Source organism: Gambusia affinis, linkage group LG04 (assembly GCF_019740435.1).
Source record: "Gambusia affinis linkage group LG04, SWU_Gaff_1.0, whole genome shotgun sequence".
In the NCBI taxonomy this organism is placed as follows: Eukaryota; Metazoa; Chordata; class Actinopteri; order Cyprinodontiformes; family Poeciliidae; genus Gambusia; species Gambusia affinis.
In genome coordinates, this window is record NC_057871.1 from 9,179,096 (window position 1) to 9,197,976 (window position 18,881).

The 18,881-nt window shown below is 38.1% G+C and overlaps 1 protein-coding gene across 12 annotated transcripts in view; it reads left to right on the plus strand.

Moving 5' to 3' along the window:
• The window catches only part of camk2d2 (calcium/calmodulin-dependent protein kinase (CaM kinase) II delta 2), a 51,288-nt gene extending 34,503 nt beyond the window's left edge, over positions 1 to 16,785 (plus strand). Inside the window, exons 10-22 of one of the 12 annotated variants that reach the window (XM_044112936.1) lie at positions 3,807 to 3,929; positions 4,022 to 4,105; positions 4,351 to 4,393; positions 6,386 to 6,426; positions 9,036 to 9,095; positions 10,272 to 10,316; positions 10,896 to 10,944; positions 11,312 to 11,410; positions 11,889 to 11,909; positions 12,316 to 12,391; positions 12,491 to 12,585; positions 14,106 to 14,334; positions 15,257 to 16,785. In XM_044112936.1, coding sequence (XP_043968871.1) covers positions 3,807 to 3,929; positions 4,022 to 4,105; positions 4,351 to 4,393; positions 6,386 to 6,426; positions 9,036 to 9,095; positions 10,272 to 10,316; positions 10,896 to 10,944; positions 11,312 to 11,410; positions 11,889 to 11,909; positions 12,316 to 12,391; positions 12,491 to 12,585; positions 14,106 to 14,334; positions 15,257 to 15,260 — 969 coding nt within the window. In that variant the 3' untranslated portion in view covers positions 15,261 to 16,785. Of the gene's footprint in view, positions 1 to 3,806; positions 3,930 to 4,021; positions 4,106 to 4,350; positions 4,394 to 6,385; positions 6,427 to 9,035; positions 9,096 to 10,271; positions 10,317 to 10,895; positions 10,945 to 11,311; positions 11,411 to 11,888; positions 11,910 to 12,315; positions 12,392 to 12,490; positions 12,586 to 14,105; positions 14,339 to 15,256 lie in introns of those variants that run through there. The other 11 variants (XM_044112938.1, XM_044112937.1, XM_044112940.1 and 8 more) reach the window with 11 other exon arrangements.
• The last annotated feature ends 2,096 nt before the right edge of the window (positions 16,786 to 18,881 follow it).

Sequence of the window (18,881 nt, forward strand, 5' to 3'; positions counted from 1 at the left end):
AAGATTAAAGCTGTTTTGGAATGGCCAATTCCTGAAACTAGAAAACAGCTTCAGAGATTTCTTGGTTTTGCTAACTTTTACCGACGTTTCATAAGAAACTACAGTCAAACTGCTCTGCCATTAACTGCCCTGACCTCAGTGAAAACCACCTTTTCCTGGACTCCCGAAGCAGATGCTGCATTCTTAAAGTTAAAATCCCTGTTTTCTAATGCACCCATTCTCATTCAACCTGACCCAACCAAACAGTTCGTTCTGGAGGTAGATGCCTCAGACTCTGGTGTAGGAGCAATCCTTTCACAATTCTCAGATTCAGATCATAAGACTCATCCATGTGCATTCTATTCCCGCAGACTGTCTCCGGCTGAGAGGAACTATGATGTGGGAGATCGGGAACTCCTCGCCATTAAAATGGCTCTGGAGGAATGGAGACATTGGCTGGAGGGCGCACAACACCCTGTCCTGGTTTGGACTGACCATAAAAATCTCTCTTATCTGAAGACTGCTAAAAGACTCAAACCCCGACAGTCACGTTGGTCATTATTTTTCTCTCGGTTTAACCTTTCCATTTCATATCGCCCTGGTTCTAGGAATATCAAACCTGATGCATTGTCCCGGCTTTATTCCCCTGATGACTCTGATAGCTCTCCGGTCTCCATTTTGCCCCCCAGTTGCTCCATTGCGTCAGTCACTTGGGAGATGGAGGATCTAATCAAACAAGCTCAGTTATCTGAACCTGATCCTGGCACCGGGCCTCCCAATAAGATTTTTGTGCCCACTTCTGTCAGATCCAGACTCATCAGTTGGATGCACTCTACTAAATTCTCTGCCCACCCTGGAGTGAGTAGAACTATTTCACTCATTTCCCGTCGTTTTTGGTGGCCGTCCAGTCATAAAGACATTAAAGAGTATGTGTTGGCCTGTGCGGTCTGTGCTCGAAATAAACCATCCCATCAGCTTCCGTCTGGTCAGCTCCAACCTCTTCCCACGCCTACGAGACCATGGTCCCACATTGCGTTGGATTTCGTTACTGGGCTCCCCGTATCTGGTGGTATGACCACAATCCTCACAGTTATTGACCGGTTTTCAAAGGCCTGTCATCTGATTCCCTTAAAGAAACTTCCATCAGCTTTTCAGACAGCTCAGCTCCTAGTCAAGCATGTGTTTCGGCTCCATGGCATCCCACAGGAGATACTGTCTGACCGTGGCCCCCAATTCTCAGCACAGGTATGGAGACATTTCTGTACGGCGCTAGGTGCTAAAGCATGTTTGTCTTCTGGTTACCATCCACAGACTAACGGCCAGACGGAACGTATGAACCAGGAGCTGGAGGCTATGCTCAGATGTCTCACCTGTACTAATTCTACTGACTGGAGCCAGTATCTTACCTGGGTAGAGTATGCACACAACTCCCTCGTTTCCTCTGCCACCGGTTTATCCCCATTCGAAATCACTTTAGGCTACCAACCCCCATTGTTTCCCTTGGAAGAGACAGACATTGCAGTTACCTCGGTGAGGCACCACATCCGTCGATGCAGGGCTATCTGGCGGAACACAGTTTCCGCTCTCAATCGCACTCTGGAACAGAACCGTAGATTTGCTGATCGCAAGAGGAGACCTGCCCCTGTTTATACTGCTGGCCAACAGGTTTGGCTGTCTACCAAGGACATCCCTTTGAAGTCCATGTCAAAAAAGCTCTCCCCCCGTTTCATTGGCCCTTACAAGATTGGGTCGGTCATCAGTCCATCTGCTGTTCGTCTGCAGCTACCCCCTTCCCTCAGAGTTCACCCCACCTTTCATGTGTCCCAGATCAAGCCCGTTTTCACTAGTCCCTTGTGCCCACCTCCGGAACCCCCTCCTCCCGCCCGTGAATTTGAGGGGGGCCCCGTTTATTCTGTCCGCCGCATTGTCGACTCCCGTAAACGGGGGAGAGGCTGGCAATATTTGGTGGATTGGGAGGGGTATGGCCCTGAGGATCGCCAATGGGTTCCTGGGTCATTTATTGTGGACCCTTCCCTCATCTCTACCTACTGGTCATCTCTCCCGTCTGGTTCTGGTGGACCGCCAAGTGGCGGTCGTTGAGGGGGGGGAACTGTTGGGATCTGGGGAAGGCTGGTTGGGGTTTCTTTCTCCATTTTCTCCACCAGGGGGCATCCAGGGGTTCTCTGGAGGGCGTGGATTGTGGCTGCACACCTGACGCAGATTTGACTCATTTGGAGGAGTATATCTGGACGGAGCTGCCGACACTCCAGTGCCAGAGTGTTAGCCAGTAATGGTATCTGTGGTTATTAGCCATCCTCTGACCACCTGTTTTGTGAAAGTAACTAATTCTGTGTCGCCTCTTCTCAGGTTTCTCCTCCGTGACGCCTTAGCAGCCTGACCTGAGTTTTTGGAAAGTTATTCCATCCTGGACCCCAGCTCCTTCACTCACCTGTCCGCCCTCCAATCGAACCCCGGCCTCTCAGATCCACCAGCCCCGGATCCACAGTCGAGCCTTTCCCCAGTTCAACCCATAAGTAAGACCATAGCCGTGAAAAGGGACTGAAGACTTCCACAACCCCTGTAATCACTCTATTCCCATTCTCCTAGATTCCAGAGATCCAGCGTTTCTGAGAGAGAGACCTCCTGTCATCACCTGTACATATTTGCACATTGTGTTTAATAAATCTCCTTAACCTGATCTGTCTCCGGAGTGTGTTCTGCACATGTGGGTTCAGAGACTTGATCACACCATGACACCTCCCACACTTTGCCTTTCTTTCCAAGCTTTCCGAAAGGTAACATTATCCAAGGTGAACTGAATTGCAGGACTGATCATGTGGGCACAGCTCCACATAAGCTTTTAGTTTTACTTGCTAAATCTTGAGCCAGGCTGCAAGCTAGTTCAGTTGTTTGCCCTACTGCCTTTCTGCAAGGAGGTTCTGGGTTCAAATAGAACCAGGGCTTTTCTTAATTTTCATGCTGAGCTTATAGGGTTCTCTCCAGATGCTTCAGCTTTAACAGATGAAAATGAATCTTTTTACTAACACTGTTGCATTTACAGAAAGATATTTAGTGTTCATTGTCCCTATGTATATACACTTCAAGTTCCTCACATAAAAACATAAGATCAATGTCACACAGGAACATTACTCTTTGACATACGCAACAATGGAAACGTATTTCTCCTTTTGATGATCTCCTACAAGTTCTGTTTTTCTTTTTTACTGGGTTAGTTTACCAGTCAGAATTTAGGAACAGGAATTGATTGTACTAAACAGCTGGATGACTGGTACTTCTCATGAACTGCGATTACAAATCTTTCCCACTCACAGGAATGACAGTTGGTGGAATTTACTGTCATTTCTGATAGATGCTTTAAAGCAATAGAAGTGCAATGGCCCAGTAATGACCCGTTGTTTACTCAGGAACTGAAATGGATGGATTTTGGTATTTTCAACACTCAGGGAGTCTTAGAAATCCCAACTCTCACTGAGTTGTTGATTTTAGTTGTTGTAATTCTTTAGAAAAAAGAATTACAATCTGAATCTTATTCAGATCAAAACTTTAAAATTTATCAGGCCTTGAGAGTTGGCTGAGACAACTTTGATAGTTTGCTTTTGTTGCATATATTGTGGTTTTTGAATATAAACAGATCATTGTGCAAAGATTTTGCGTATGCAACCAGATCTTCACAAACAGCAACTTAGTCAAAGAAACAAGTTCTCCATTTCATCTAGATCTTTCTATTTTTTTCAAAAGTGTCAAAAATATATTACTTTTTGTGTTGGATACTAGAGCTTTGAACGCTCTTGTGTTTTTATTAACAGTTTCCATCCCCAGAGTGGGACACTGTAACTCCCGAGGCCAAAGATCTCATTAACAAGATGCTAACTATCAACCCCAGTAAGCGCATCACCGCTGCAGAGGCCCTCAAACACCCCTGGATCTGCGTATGTTTCAATAAAACATAGATGAATAATTATACAGATCTTGATTCAGTTGCGTTATTGTGTGCACCCTTTTCTAACTCTCCTCCTTGCAGCAACGGTCCACTGTAGCCTCCATGATGCACAGGCAGGAGACTGTGGAGTGCCTGAAGAAATTTAATGCAAGGAGGAAACTCAAGGTGATACTGCAGTCAAACAATTGGTGATGTTTCTATTTATGCTGGGTAATTCATCTGCCCATTCCTCCCCAGTCTCTCCCAAGATATCTCACAGTAACCTCAAAATGATGACATGTCTCCAAATCCCTAATGCTGCACTGCTACTAAGCATTTCTCTTCTTGCTGAAACCTCCTAATCAATCTTCCTTCCTATCTTCTTTTTGACCATTGCCATTTCCTCCTTCTGTCCTCTTCTGTAACTGCAGGGAGCAATACTGACCACTTTGCTGGTCACAAGAAACTTCTCAGGTATGTTTTTCACAGCCTAGTGCCCCATGACTGGCTTCTGAAATGTATCTTGGACATTAAACATATTGGATGGTTGTTAGAGAAAGTTGGCCTTTTATACTCATGATGGGAATTTTTCTATAAAAACTCCATTTGATTGATTTACTTCAATGCATGCTGGAGATGGAATTTAAAATGTTTCTGTATGGAGCTGGGATGAGTTTTGGCCAGTGGTAAACAGATTCATCTCACTTTATCTCTCCAGCTGTTGCTCAGTCACTCTTCTTCTGCTTTTTCATATTCTCTCTTGCATGTATTTCTTTTGACGTGTCACTAATATTCTGGGTTTTGTTGACCCACTTTCACTTTCCACTTTTTACAGTAAATTGCATCAACACATTTGTGTCTCTCTTAATATTCACAATTTTCCTCCCTTTTTCAATTTTTATTTCCGTTTCTGTGTTTGGATTGTGGTATCCATTTGAGGTAAGATGTTTGGGATGATGAGGAAATGTGTGGGGATGGATCCAACCAATTTTTTTTTATCTTAAGGCTCTCCTTCTGTCCTAACAGCCTGTGAAGCATGCAAGGAGACAATTTCTTTATTTTATTTATTTTTTTGTTGTTGCATTTATTCTTTTAAGAAAAGCAGTATTGCACCATGACCATTTAAAAAGAGGTACTTCACAAAGAACAGCATACGGCATAAATTTTAAAATGCTACTAATAGTTAAAAACACAGTATAAACAAAAGTATATTTAAAGCAGAGAGATGGTACTGAATAGAAGTGCGCCTGTCAGAGACTTGGGGCCAGTTTATAATCTTTAGTTTTGTAAATATCTGAAATCCTGATAAGAATGATTCCTCTTAGAGGGCCATAATTAATATTTTTCAATAAATTATTTTTTAGTGTTCCTGCAGTGAGTGTGTACTGGTTTATAATGTTTTAGTAATAATTTACAACAAACAAAATTTGATTATGGAGTTGACAATTTTACTTGATAGCGACTAGCAATATTTGAACGATTAGCACCATTAGCATAACTAGCCAAAGTCATAAGTCCCTACTTTCTCTTGAAAATGTGGACCCTTACCATAACTCGGATATCCCCAAATAGCTAACAACATTGCTAAAATTGGCATGTTCCTTAACAGAGAGAAGTTGAGGAGCTGAAAAGAATAAAACATAACTTTGTTGAATGTTGCTAAAGTATGCTAACTGCTTAAGCTCTGTTTGGGTCTATGTTAATTTGATAGAAGTCCAGCTGCAAGCAGCTGCTTTACTTTGTTACAAAAGTTAAGTGCAAAAGAATGCACTTAAAATTGCAAAGCAGTTAAATGACCGGTACTCTCAAAAGTTTAGTTCTCCATAGCATACTGTTTTGCTTCTACTAGTTTTTCTTTATGATATTTCTACATCCATAGCAACAGCAATGCCAGGGTTTCCTTTTTAAAGGGTTTGAACTGGTTCTGACCCGGTTCGTTGGATTTAGTCCAATGAACCGATAAAATTGGTCACTGCAATCTGATTACCCTATTATATTATGTGGTATCTAAATGGAAAATTATAGATTTTTTTTAATTTTTCTTGCTTTACTACAACCCAGTCACCAGCCAGGGCCTATCAAGCTGATTTGTCTAATTCAGTTTTCCAGCCAATGTCTTGGTGCATAGAGTTAAACGTTTGGGGTTCTGGTGCATGTGTATGTCACTTTAAGAATTTAAGTCTTTTACTGATGTTAAGTCATCTTTTCATCTGAACTATAATCACTCAGCTACAACCTTCCCTTCAGTCCCTTACTTATGAATGGAACTCTAGTAGAATAACTGCCTTGCATAAGTGATAATGGCATTTGAACCATTTGTAGTATAACTTTATAGTTCTTGCACATGTAAATTAAAGATAAGCGCTGATGGTTAAATATGCCTGCTGCATGTTAGTGAGGCTCAGGCACAGGACTATGTTTATGAATCCTCATTCTGAACTTTTCTTTCTTTCTTGGCACATGCAGCAGCCAAAAGTTTGCTCAACAAAAAAACAGACGGCGTTAAGGTGAGTTAAAGAGGCCGGCGGCCCTTTTCTTTCCCTTTGCATTGTTTTGAATGGAATGTTGAATTGTGCCTGGCCCTTATAGTTTTAATTATGCACTTGATTACAAATCTATGGGACAGTCAGTATAAGCTATGAAAAATGCTTGTTTTTAAGACTGGTTCTAGAGCACATACAGTATTTAATTTTAGTCCACTTAACTGTCTATTTATTTTCTCCTATGTATGTTTTCTAAATTTATTATGTTGCATGTGTTTGGTAGTTCTTATAATATAAAGAATAGGGCCTCTGTTGCTGTCTGTGGGTTTAAGGTTGCAAAATTTACAGTGGTTTTACTGTGTTCTTGCATACTTAGTTATTGAACATCTCAGGGTGAAAGTTGGCAGATGAAAAGTCTGTGCACAGTTTAAATGTTTAACAATTTACAGTCTGAGCTGAATTAATCTGAAAATGGCATAGGCTGGGCTGGTTGGCTGCTGGAGCTACTTCAAATGTTTGGCATTCTGAGATGACCCAATCTTAACTTGATTAACCTCAAGTTTATATATAGTGAGATGTATTCTTATTGGAAGATTATCAGCTGGCGTCCCCAGGAAATGTGCAAATCCCAAATTGTCAACATGTGACGCTGAAGGAACCTGCCCAAGTCGTAAAGTATTGACGCGAAGGGAGTACCATTTGCGTCAATACTTGACGACCTGGGTAGAAAGCGTCCCAACTTGTCAATATATGACGAGTCAGGAGTGGGAATATGTTGCCTTAAACTAGAAAGGCAGCTTGAGGTTATTTGGAACTGTTTCTACTTCCAAATAAATCTGACTTTTAGTACTTCATTGGAAATCCATCCTTCTTTGGGAAAACATTAGTGATGAACGCTTGATTTTTGCTGACTAGTTTAACGGTTCTCAGATCAATTAGGATCAATTACTCAAGTTCATTTTTCCCAGCAAAACATGCTTGAAATTTAGTTTTTTGTTACATTTCTTTTCAATTTTATTCATAAAATAAAATAATATTACTCATATACTATGTTTTTATTCCTTTGATGTGATGTTTCCATATTTTAGAAAATATTAAATATCAGTATTGAATATCCTCCAAAATATTTCCTGACAGATCAATTTTTAGACATGAAAGTGAACACTTCAGGTGTCATTTTAACTGTACGTTGGTCAAAAGCTTCTACAGCATTGAATCTACCACAAGTCAGTATGCTGTATTCTGAAGGAAAGACAAAAATAGATTTCCTCAACACCCAGACATTTATGAGGAAATTCTGCACGTACTCATGTTTTTTTATTTTAGTTTTTACATGAAATAGCTAAGGGCTTAAAGAGAATTGAGTCATTATTATCACCCTGTAGTTGTCATCCATTGTCCTTTTCCTTTTCATTGACTATTAGTTTTCAAGTGGTTGTGTCTGTGGAGTGATGACATTGAAGAATCACTAAAGTTTACCACTTAAAATGTGTTTCCTTTTCCTCACACATCCTTAACTCCAATCTAAAACCTTTCTTCGAGTCTTTATAGGAATATCTGGAGTGGACTAAAGATCCAAATTTAATGTGTGTAACATTGTATTGATGTTTTTGTTTAACTGGGCAGCTTGAAGAGGGGGGAAATATATATATATTTGAATTTAAACTTGTGCAGTACTTAGAAAAAAACCCCAAAAGAAAGTATGTTTTTCAGTGACAGACTTCAATAAAACATTTTAGTTCATTGTTAATGTGATTGCGAAATTTAAAATTCTCTTTAATGAAGCATGGGTGAGATAAGTTTTGGTAAACTTATTATTTTTTTTCTCAGTTATATATGCAAGTTTTCTGTTTTGTCCTACTTGTTGCTTTTTTTGTTTCAAATAAATTAATAAATACTAAATACAATACAGTAAAAATAAATCAACTTCCTTTTTGGCCTTCCACAATCCCAGATTTATAAAGAAAGTTCTTAGATTGCAACACAATTTGTTTTAGTAATACTTCCATAGCAGTCACTTAAGCTGACTTATTTTTTTTACTGTTAACATCTGATGTTTAATTTTATTTCCCCCCCTTACTTTGCATCCCAATACTCTATTAGGTGCTGTGCTTTATTTTCCTTGAAAATCTGAACTTGTACCTTACAATCATGTCCAACCCAGATTACAGTGTTCATTTTAAAGCAGAAAAAACCTTTGGGATTTACTAACTACTGTGCTTAATGATAATTTCTAATCACTATAAGGGAAATAGAAAGTTATGTTTCCAGATTTTACACATCCACTGGTGGCAACAAGTTCACTGAGTGCAGCACATTAAACTCATAGAATCTTCATTATTGTCGTTTTGCAGGGCTGCAGGTTTAGTCAAAGCAAATCCTTATCCATGCCAGTGGTTGTCAGAGATTTCAAAACATAAGAATGCAACCTTGTATCTGACTGCCTAACATGGTGAAAACATGATGAAGTCATTTTATTAAGGTATAGTCTGTGTGATTAACGTAATAGTAAGGTGTGACATGTTTTGGGGTAGAGGAGCTGGGTTTATCTCTTCGAAATGGCTGAAAAATATGGTGTGCTAGTTCAAAAAGTGCGTACATGTGTCATGTCCCCTCTACACTACCCCCTGCAGGTCAACAACAAAGCCAACACAGTGACCAGTCCTAAAGACACTGGCCCTGCCTCTGCACTGGTATATACACACATCAGTCTCATCAACATCCACACCTTTTTTTTTTCTTTTACTAAAAGGTGTAAAGCTCATTTTCCAAATTGGAGGAGGTACAGGTTCACAATCTATGTTGCTTGATCTCTACACAGCTTGACTAGATTAAAATTCTTAATGGGGTGTGCAAAAATATAGACAAATTCAAGGGTAGTAAATACAAGATGAAACAGCAGTCATGCCAAGTAGCCAGTTTTTCCTGAATTATAAAGTATGTTAAATAATTTGAGTGCACAGTATGTCCAGAATCTCTGACACAACAAGCAATGAAAGGTGAAGACTTTTCACATTGACGTATTTTTCACTTATATTGATTGGCAGAGCATGCATGTTGTGTATAGACCTTAGTTGGTCTAAAACTGAGATGGGTTTTAGCAATAATCCTTTAGACATACCATCCTAAATTTCTAATTAGGGCGACCTTTACCTCAAGTCTCCAGCCTATCCCTCTTCTCCTTGTCCCCGCATTCTTCCCTCATACTGTTCTCCAGCTAACGTCCATGTCTCTTTACTCCTACCAGTTGTGCATATAAAACTAGAATCCAGATCTGCATTTCTGAGGATTTGTTGCTGACATAGTTTGCCTGTGCATGGCTGTGAGGAGTATGATGATATTTGCTCCTTGGCCGTCTATTTAGTGGCTTTTGCGTAGCGCCTGCTTATAAGCTTTCTGTCTGGCCATGTGACCAGCGCTTTGCATGATGTGAAAGATTTTCTCTTCCCTCATTTATTGACGGTTTGATTACGCATGTACATGAGGCACATGACATTGGTCTTTTTTTTCTCTCTATCCTCCAGTCCGTCTTCATTATCAAGCACACACACAGAGCACACTCACACAAATACAGTAAAAGCTGCTGATGTATCTGGGTGAGTGATTAGAGGGACTAAAGGGGGTCATCAGGATCTATTTTACAGAAGCTCAGACATCTGATTACTCCCACAGGACCCTGCCAGACACAAAAAAGACATTGATGTCATCGGCAGGGCAGGCAGACAGACAGTGATTTTTAACACAGGCTATAGTTTTAAATTTCAAAATTATACCCAAAAGAAAATACACACAAAACATTTCATGGTCAATTTCTGTGCCATTTATTGTTACCTGTTTGCTCATGCTCTTTATTTTCTTGTTCTCCTTAGGAGCCACAGACAACTGTGATCCACAACCCTGTAGATGGAAATAAGGTATAACAATAAAATGTACAAAAACAGGCTACAGTTTTAAATTTCAGGGTGACTGAGGCATTACAACCAAACAGCTTAGAAAAGAAGGACTTTCATTGGATGGAGTGGTTCAGTCCACCTGATATGTCCACAAATATTATGTGGGGCAACACAGATGGTAAAGGGATGCAACACATAAGTGACTTATCTCAGAGTAATAATTAAATAGCAAGATTTTTGTGAGCTATATTTACTATATTATATCTAAAGTGATTGTATTTTGCGAACAAAAACTAGATTAGTCTCCATTGGGTTCCAAATTACTACAGCAGTGAATTTAAGTGTCTTAATTTGACACTAGAATAACAATAAAAAATTTCAATCAGCCACATTTACTTAGTAAAGCGAAGGTGACAGGCTTTAATTGTATTCAGCGCTGCTTACTTACAGAGGAAGTCTTGAACAGAATGAACCCAACATTTGGGTTAAAAAAACAACCAGCAGTTTTTTTCTCTCTCTCTGTTAACTGCTTTCTCCTTTACCAAAGGCATTCTGACCTATTCAGTTAGAACAGATACCTTTTTTTTAAATTTTTTTCAGGAATCCATTGAAAGTGCCAACACCACCATTGAGGATGAAGATGTAAAAGGTAGGAAAGACTCTCACCACACACCAGTTCTAACAGTCGGTGCCCATCATTTCAGTCTGATCAATCCTCAGTTGGGGTTTCTAATTGTGTTGCCACACAGTTAGCGGAAAGGTAACAAATGCAATTGGGTATTTGGAAACAGGAAATGTTGTTCTTTTAAAATTGGATGCATCTCTTTTTAACATTTATGTTTTTAGTATTATTTAACCCCCCCTCCCCCCCACCTTTTTTTCTTCTTTCTTGTCATTTTATCTCCTCTGTAAATTCCTTTCCTGATCAAACATGTTTGTCTTCATCACACCCACTACTCAAACACACAAACACTGGACACAAAATCGCACTCTCCTCACTCATGCAATCTTGTCAGCCCTCCGTTTGGGCAGCTTAGTGAGCGGGGTCTTGAGTTCAAAGAGTCGCTCCTCACAGATGTCTGACTCGGGACAGACTCCCACCTCCTCAGTTCAGAGTAAGTCCCCTCTGCAAAAGGGGAGATGCCCTGTTTCATTTCTCTTTGTAGGATCATGACCTCTCTGTTTGAAGTGTCTCAGATCCTGTCATCGTGACATCCAGATCATTTCAAGTTTCATAGTCTGTAGTTTTGCATAAATAAATACATAAGTACTTCTCATACCCCATCACTTTAAATAAGATCCTCTTCTTGCTCCTAAATATTTCCTCCTTGAATCCAGTTTAATGAAATAAATTCTTTATTCTATTTTTTTGCTCTTAATTTAAAACTCTTAAAATTGTGCCTTGTACTTCATGTTTTGCCTTCATTTAACTTTAGTTTCGTGTACATTGCTCACTTAATTATGCACTCATACATCCAGTATTGTTGTTCATGTGTGACGGAAATGAAGCTTGAGGACTAACCTACATGCACTTTTTGTTGTAACATGTCTCTTTTGTTGCACAATTTAAGTATTTTTTTCAATATCCCCCAGCCTGCACCAATAACAATAAAGGTAATTGTTAATATTACTTAGTTACAGCTAGTTTTGTAGTAATTACATTGCATCTGAGCATTGGTTTGTATGTCTATTTTGAGCTTTGTTGGGTGAAAGAAATCCCGTCATCCTGCATTTTTTTCCTGCCTGATGTCACTATTAGTCATGGGAGGCTTTCTTCTCTTCTCTCTTCAGATATAAAACATAAATTATTCTAAATAAGATAAATACTGAAACATTTTAGTTTTTTTTTGAGCGCCTTCCATTTCTAATACCTGTTTTGGAATCTTGCAAACGTGTAGACTAGAACTCATTTAATGCTATTTGACGCCAAATTGTCTATCTGCATTAAGAGATTACTTGCTTTAAAAAAATTACTTGTTCATCTTTTTTTTAAACATTCTATTCTTTTTTCTTGTTGTAGCTCGTAAACAGGAAATTATAAAAGTTACTGAACAGCTGATTGAGTCTATAAATAATGGAGACTTTGAAGCCTATGCGTAAGTTCACATTTTGCATATGCACCGTAATATTTGACCTTTCGTAATCAGCTGCCTCCTCCATTTTCTGATGACGGACTCCCTTTTTATACACAACAGGAAGATTTGTGATCCTGGTTTGACGTCCTTTGAGCCTGAGGCCCTGGGTAATCTGGTGGAAGGACATGACTTCCATCGCTTCTACTTTGAGAATGGTGTGTTCAAGGCAATTAAGAAAAAAAACATTAGCTGTAATTATTAACATTTTTCTACAGAACACAAATTGGTGGCTTGTACTACAAATTAAATGTAATTTGTAAAAGTTGCAATGCTTTTCTTTGTCACCAATGACCTCCATTACAGTACAGAACACCAAGTTTCTGCATCTAACATGAACAAAGGAGAAATATTAGAAGGCAGTTTTGTTTCCATCAAATTATTGGACTTATGCTACTAATAGTTTTTATTGGATTTTCAAACAAAAAAGATAAATTATTGTGATGGCTTACTTTAGTGAGATGTAAGCTATTGCACAAGTTCTCGTAACAAATCCGAATGTGGAAAGCTTTCTTTGTTTTTATTGGGATGAAACTAAAGCCAGGGAACTGAAAAAAAGTTACATACTCAAAGCACTGGTTTGAATTAGTCTTGTAAACATAACAGATATAGAAAGAAACAATAAGTACCAAAAGATGACAAGAAGTCTGCAAACAAAAACTAAAGAAAAATTGGATTTTCTTTTTACTTTCTGGTACTTAAGTGTATACCTAATGTAAACTGTGTAAAATGGTACACATCAGTGAAAGCAATGGGATCGTGCAGTAAATACATCCCAATGTTCTTAGAACTCATGATGTTTTTAAGGAAACTAAAACGTGAGGTTGTTCTGTTTGAATTTCTTTTATCTTGCTCCCAAACCTTTAGCCTCTATAAGCATACAATCAGATTTTTGCTGCATTTTAATTAAGTTAACATAATAAAAAAATAAGTGCATAATGCTTAGGGAGAATTCATTTGAAGTGCCAACTGTGCTAAAAATTCCCTCCCAGTGTCCTGCTTCACGCTTTTAAAGAAAGTAATTCAGGTTAGCTGTAAATAGGTTCCTCGATTGCCCAGTTTTGCTGCTCAAACTGGAGCAGCATGAAGGAGCTACTGATAGTTTTTGCAAAAGCAAGCAGATTACCTGAAAATAGCCAAGCAACTAACACTTATAATACATCTTTCCATTTTACTTTAACTTATTAGTTAAGGTGTTCCACTACAAAATGTGTAGGAGAGGATGCAACTGACAAAGTATGAATTCAGGATGTTTGTATGGCTTCAGTCGAGTGTTCAATATCAATATTTAGTCTGATCATTTTGCTATTTGTGTTTGCTCCCACTCTGCAAGGGCATGAACTAACCTTGGAGCAAAAACTCACTCATGAATAATGACTGCCGTAAATGGCAGAATGTTCTCAGCCCGGGTAAAAATAGTTCAGATAAACCAGATATGTCCCAGAAACCTCAATCACTTGGCAAGCCCCTGTTTGTCCGCCCTCCAACATCAACATATGGAGACTTGGGCTTCTCACACACTATTAGCTTGTACTACAATGAAGAAACAGTGTATTGCTTTTGGTGTAATTCAAATTGGTTTTAGATCATTATAATGGATTACCTGTAAGTGACGGAGAAAAAGTGGATTTCCACATTACTTACTCACTGTGTTTTTTTTGTAATCTCTCATTCACAGCGCTGTCTAAAGGAAATAAGCCGGTGCACACTATCCTCCTGAACCCACACGTGCATCTCATTGGGGAAAACGCTGCATGCATTGCTTATATCCGGCTGACCCAGTACATGGACGGGAGTGGCATGCCGCGTACCATGCAGTCCGAGGAGACCCGTGTGTGGCAACGTCGTGACGGAAAGTGGCAGAACATTCACTTCCATCGCTCAGGCTCACCCAGCATCCCCTCTCAGTAAGAGGCCATAAGAAATCAATAAACAAGACTCTTACTTTAGCTAAAGACACACATACCAATTCAAAGAATAGAATTCGTGCAACAAATGATAATCCTAATTCATCCTATAAAGGGTGGATGTATGTATAAACAGTGTATATTTTAGCAAATATTTCATTTTAGAAATGTGTTAAGGTTCTGTAGTAAACTTTTTCATTGACTGGCATATTTGCACTTAAATCATAATGAATAAAAATTTAGCTGAGCCGCTAAAATTATCTGTCACATTCCAAGGGCACGTAGGACTTTAAGTCAGGATAACCAGTTTGGAGCATAGAGTGGTGCAGAGTCGCCGCTTTGCCTCGTGTTGCTGTACACTGAACTCTGCTGGCTAAAAGTAGGCTAAGCACATTTTCCTCACAAATTGGAAAGAGGCATTCGAATGCAATTCTAGTTGCATAATAAATTTAGTCGGGGTTGTTTTATTGATGTTTGGATGTAATCAGACATGTTATGAATAAATGTAACAATATTAATATGGATGTTATATTAATCAGCAGTCAGAATAATTGTTGCTATTCTAAAGTTAGATATTGTATTTTGTTTTTAAAAATTTCTAAAAATATAACGACACCATGCAACTATTAGTTTTGCTAAAGGTTATCATATCTTCAAAATCTCATTTTGGTCTTCCAGTTTGTCTCCAAGAAACCTTTGATTTTGTATTGAAGGACACAAAAGGCCAACATGATCACTTCCACTGTCAGTGACAGCACTAATTGTAAAACACTAAATTCATTAAAGTTGTGACTTTTAGCAATGTTGCATGAAGCACTCAAAAAACATGACATGACTTGACAGAAGTATAGAAATGGTAACATATTTATATAACCATGTCATTGTAAAAAAAAGAAAATATATTTTTTGTCTTTTCTTACAGTTAATGGAATATCAGTGTGTGAAAAATAATCTAGTGGAGCAGTCAACTAGCCAACCCTCCTGACAGCTCTTTAGACCTTTGACCCTTCCATAAGGACGTGACGTCGCACAAGATACAAGCATTATTACATTTTACTGTTATGGTATTTTCTGAACAGACAATATCCAAACCCACCACTGGGTGGCAGCACACTGTATTTGGACATAATGAAACAAACATATTGAGAACATTTTGTTTTTCCTTTTTGGTTTGTTTTTTAAACGTTTTTGGTATGCATTTTAAATATAAAACGAGATGTTTAAAAATTCCTCTATTGTAACCTCTCCTGAAAATTAGTTCTGTATTTTTACGTGTATTTCTGTGTGTGCAACTCGACGACCATTTGGGAGATCAGAATGTTCAAAAATTGAGCTTGCTTTAGTTCTGGTGATGTATATACAACGTGGTTGTTGATGAAAAGAAAACAAACAGAAACAAACACTGAATCTGCTATTCTTGCTACCAGAAGACTTGAGAATTTCTGTAAAATCAAGTTTATGAGCTACGTTTCTGTTTGCTATGAGCTGTCATACTGTTTAAATTGTCAGATTTCAATCTATAGTGCTAATTTAAATGTAAAGAAAAGCAGAGTAGCTTACACTTTGCATTGAGATATGTTTGCCTTTATATCAGTGAAATAAGAAATAAGAGAATGTAGCATATATGTAACATATGAAAATCCAAGATTTATTGTGTAGTGCATGGTGGGGGAGGGGAGTGTTACCATGAGTAAGATATGAAACTAAAAATATCTGCTGTTTAATTTGTCAGTCACTGACTTGTTCGCATTTGTTATTGTTGTGCATCAGTCCTGTCCCAAACTGTTTCTAATGTCCTCCAGTGTCACGAAAGTGTTGTAAAATAATAATAATAATAATAATAATAATAATAATTAAAAAAAAAACATCTTATCTAAACCTCATGTCGAACAGGAGGGAAATAAAATGTTGGCTGCCGAAGCACCCCTTACATTTTGTATGAAAAAATTAACAGAAAGGAACACAAGACAATTTTTCACAGTTTGTACTTGTATTGTGTGCCTGTGTGTCGGCGTTCTGTTGTCATTCTACTGTCATACCTGCGTGTTGCTTTGCCAGCTGCAGAGAGAGGATTCATATGATAAAGACAAAGAAAAGACCCTGGCATCTAACTTCAGTCACATCAAGTGACAACCAGATGACACTGAAGGGAAAATGTGGGGTGAATAGTTGGATGGCCTTGGAAGCTGGGATGTCTTCTATGTTGAGCAGTGCTTCTGCTGGCTATCTGTGTCACCATGGCAGAACAATGACAGTGTCTTTGTTGCCCACATTGTTTGTTATTTCCAACTGGTTTCTTTTCTTTTTCGAAAAGGAAAAGATGAGTGTTTCATTTGACAAAAAGTATGATGTCAGTGCATTGCACTACTCCTTCCATGGTGTGTACCTGTTGCCAGCATGGCAATGGATGGCTTAACATGTTTAAGAAATAAATATATCAGTTAAAAAGTGTGATGATAAATGGGTTTTAACTCATGTCTGTGTGGCTGGTTGATTGGCTTTTCTGCTGTAGAGCTGCTGTTGTGTATGACCTTAGTGTGGAAAATGCGTGCGTTCTTTGATTTAGATCTTTGTATTCCCTTGAATTTTCAATATACAGGTGTTGAGAATGAGAACAGCTGTGTATCTGTTAAAACTGAGTTTACCTTGATATTCTTTATTTATCTCGATATATGGTAATCAAGCAACATTGCCCGTCAAAAGTTGATTTACACTCCTCATTGGCATAGATGTCATTGATTTGGGCCTTTTAATGTTGCATTTAAACCTTTCTGATCTTCCAAATTAAATTATTTAAGCTCTTCCGTTTTAAAGGTGTTATTGTCTCAAACAACAGTGAATTTTGTAAAGAAGAATTTTGTTGCCAGTATTTAATTTGTGGCTTTTCTCTAATTAACAAAGTGTCAAATCAATAGATGCAGGCTCAATTATATATACATGCACCTTTGTTAATACTTGGTTAGTTAATAAGCTTTGTCTTATACAGGTGGTTTTTGTAGTCAACAACAAGCTTCTGGAAGCTGGTTAGGATGTTCAGCAACAACCCAGGAATCACCAAGGATTATGCCCATCGTAAACCATGCTGGTGTTCATGATTAAGTGATGTTAATATCACCATAGATTTGTGAGAGCTAAGAAAGAATTCCTTTCTTCAAAATAAACATGCAAATTTTCAGCAGGAGAAAAGTGTTATGATCGGGGAAGAAAATAATAGAACTATTTGGTTGCAAGAGGATTGTGGGTTTTAAAACTGAATAACGCTTTACTGTCATGCATGGTGGTAGCATCATGGTGTCTTCAAAATTCAACTCATATTCATTTTGAATCAAAAATTGGGTGCTCCAATTAGAGAATCTTCCCCAAAGCCCTGACCTCAACTCTATTGAACTCTAGTGGTCTAGGCTTATTATGCAGGCCCATCCCATAAAAGCCATTTATTTAAAGTTTTACCAGAAAATGTTGCACAGCCAGAATTATGTTAAAGCCTAATTACAAAAAATCATGTGGTCATGGGGCTATTTACCCAAATATTAACTTACTTGAGCCTGTATCTGTAATTTTTGCCTCTTTGTGAATCAGAGAGACAACAAATTGGAACTGGTGCACCTGACTTTTTAAAATCTATTGAAGGTGTACTCTGTATAATCATTCCCCCTTTAAAATAGAACAGGTAAAATTATTTGATTTGGGAGATCTAAATGTTTACATAGTTGAGCTTGCTTTCAGATAAGTGTCTGTAAACTCCAGATTGGTACGGTAATGTAACCATTATTATGAGAAAACCGGCTTTAGTTTGAAATATTGTCATGATAATAAATTTTTTTTCCCAAACTGCCAGTTGGCTCTTTTGTAATAAAAGATTGGTCTTTAATGTCATTAATTGTAAATATTTCTGAGTTGCATCTTAACATTTTATAAAATTATAGTTATTAAGACATTTATTGCATAGTCACAAATGTATTTACATCTGTTCTACATTTCTCTCTGAAACTCTTAACTTTTGGGCTAAATCCTAACTGATGGCTACCTGTTCTTTTCTTATTCTAGTTAATAAGTTTGTTAGCTTCTCCTTTTCTCCCTTTTTATAATTTACCACAGATTTTAAACATAGTTAAGATCTGAGGATGTGCTATAGACCTAGAATTCTTGATAAACTTTGTTATTCAGTCAACCTGCAAAAATTTAATTTTCAAACTGAGTCTGGGATGTTAGAAGGAGTAGCTCTTGAAATATGTTTTGATTCTACTCCTTATTCATGGCCGCGTTCTTAGCCAGAAATGCAGTGCAGTTCACTCACCTTTTCTTGTCAAATTTGGCTCTAACTCATTAAAAAACACACTTTTCTGGGTCTTTTGATGCAAATCCTTTCTCATGAAATAAAAGCCTCACATTGTTGACAAATGCTCGAACTGCAACATGCTGTGAACATGGAACAACTTATGTGCTATGGCAACATTTTTCTTGTGTTCTAGTTTCTCATTCCTTTACAATTTTTGCAGATTCTACTTTTAAAATGCACCTGCCATAGAAAAATTTGTCATAAATTT